This window comes from Malurus melanocephalus, unplaced genomic scaffold (assembly GCF_030028575.1).
Source record: "Malurus melanocephalus ecotype Western Australia unplaced genomic scaffold, MMel_1.1 scaffold_249, whole genome shotgun sequence".
NCBI classification, from domain to species: Eukaryota; Metazoa; Chordata; class Aves; order Passeriformes; family Maluridae; genus Malurus; species Malurus melanocephalus.
In genome coordinates this window covers 1109826-1111240 of record NW_026623481.1, presented here as the reverse complement: position 1 = coordinate 1111240, position 1415 = coordinate 1109826, and the positions used below count along the sequence as shown (strand labels likewise).

The following is a 1415-nucleotide window of genomic DNA, read 5'->3' as shown; positions in this document are numbered from 1 at the left end:
TTTGTCACTCTCCACAGCAGTACAATGTCACTTCATATGGGGCCACAACTGTAGCCATCATCACCCTGCAGACATTTGCTGGCATGTGGATAAACGCTTTCATTGTTTGTGTGCTCTGCATTGCCTGGGTCAAAAAGAAAATCCTGAATTCTAATGAGAAGATCTTGCTGCTTCTKGGATGTTCCAGGTTTTGGCATTTGTGCTTCTCATGGGTATATTCCTTTCTTTCAATGATTTATCCCAAATACTTTTATGTTCAACCCACACATAAACTTATTTTATCTATTCAGAATTTTTTTGATTGTTCCAATTTTTGGATTTCTGCCTGTCTTTGTATTTTTTACTGTATAAAAATTGCCAATTTCAGGAACAGCTTCTTCATCTACCTGAAAGTAAAAATTGACAGGATCGTGCCATGGCTCCTGTTGGCRTCAGTGCTTTTATCATTGGCTATCAGCAGCTCTCTCTACGACATAATTGATAAAGCACAGTGTAACAACCGCAATTCCACTGGGCGAAGAAATTTTTCAAAAGTGAGTGGAAAAATGGATGATGATTTTTTCCGTATTTATTTTATCTATGGCTTTGGATTTGTTGCTTCTTTCACAGCAGTCATCTTTTCTGCTGTTTCCCTTATCTTTTCTCTYTGGAGACACAAAYGCAACATGCAGACAAATTCTATGAACAGCCTCAGCATGGATGCCCACATCAAAGCCATGAAATCTRTTCTCTCCTTCTTTACAATATATACCATAAACTTTGTATTTTTGACCTTGACCCTGATTCGTGCAACACGGGAGGAAAATCCCTTGATGTTCCTTATTTATGTATTTCTGTATGGTTTCCCAGGTGTTCATTCCCTTATTCTGATTTTTAGCAATCCTAAATTGAAAAATACACTCATAAGGATTCTATGCTGTGTGAAATGCAAGGTTTGCATGAAGTAGGAGSTGTAATAAAAGCTGGAGCCCAAGCAAAATGTTGATCTTTCACTGTAGAAAATAGATGATGCAACTCTCCCAGCAGYGTAGATTATACAGATGTTCTCAACATCAAAATTAGGAAAACTTCATTCAAATACTTTAAATCAAATTGAAATGAGATAAATAAATTACTACTATGGTTTCATTTAGACAATTCTTGGARMYAAWWTATTGTCAATAACTAATTCATTTAGACCTGGTACATGGACTGGATTCAAAGGGAAAATAACAGTGCTACAAACCTACCACTAGCACTTGGCATTTGAAGATTGAAAAGTTACTCAACTTACCATCAGATTCATTTGTATTTGGGYGTCCATTTCTTTCTGCTCAAATGGCTCTGTTCTCTGCAATGTTATCACTTGTATCACTGGGTGGGGTGGGTGCACCTTGAAGGACTGCAGCCTATGGAGACCCCACGCTGGAGACGCC

At 37.8% G+C, this 1415-nt stretch overlaps 1 protein-coding gene across 1 annotated transcript; it reads left to right on the top strand.

Annotated features, from left to right (window-relative positions):
* Positions 1-8: 8 nt before the first annotated feature.
* On the top strand, positions 9-947 carry LOC130578986 (taste receptor type 2 member 9-like; the record flags this gene model as incomplete). The annotated part of the gene is made up of 1 exon (XM_057375452.1): positions 9-947. A coding segment is annotated over one exon (939 nt), but the record flags the coding sequence as incomplete, so codon positions are not given.
* Positions 948-1415: the final 468 nt, after the last annotated feature.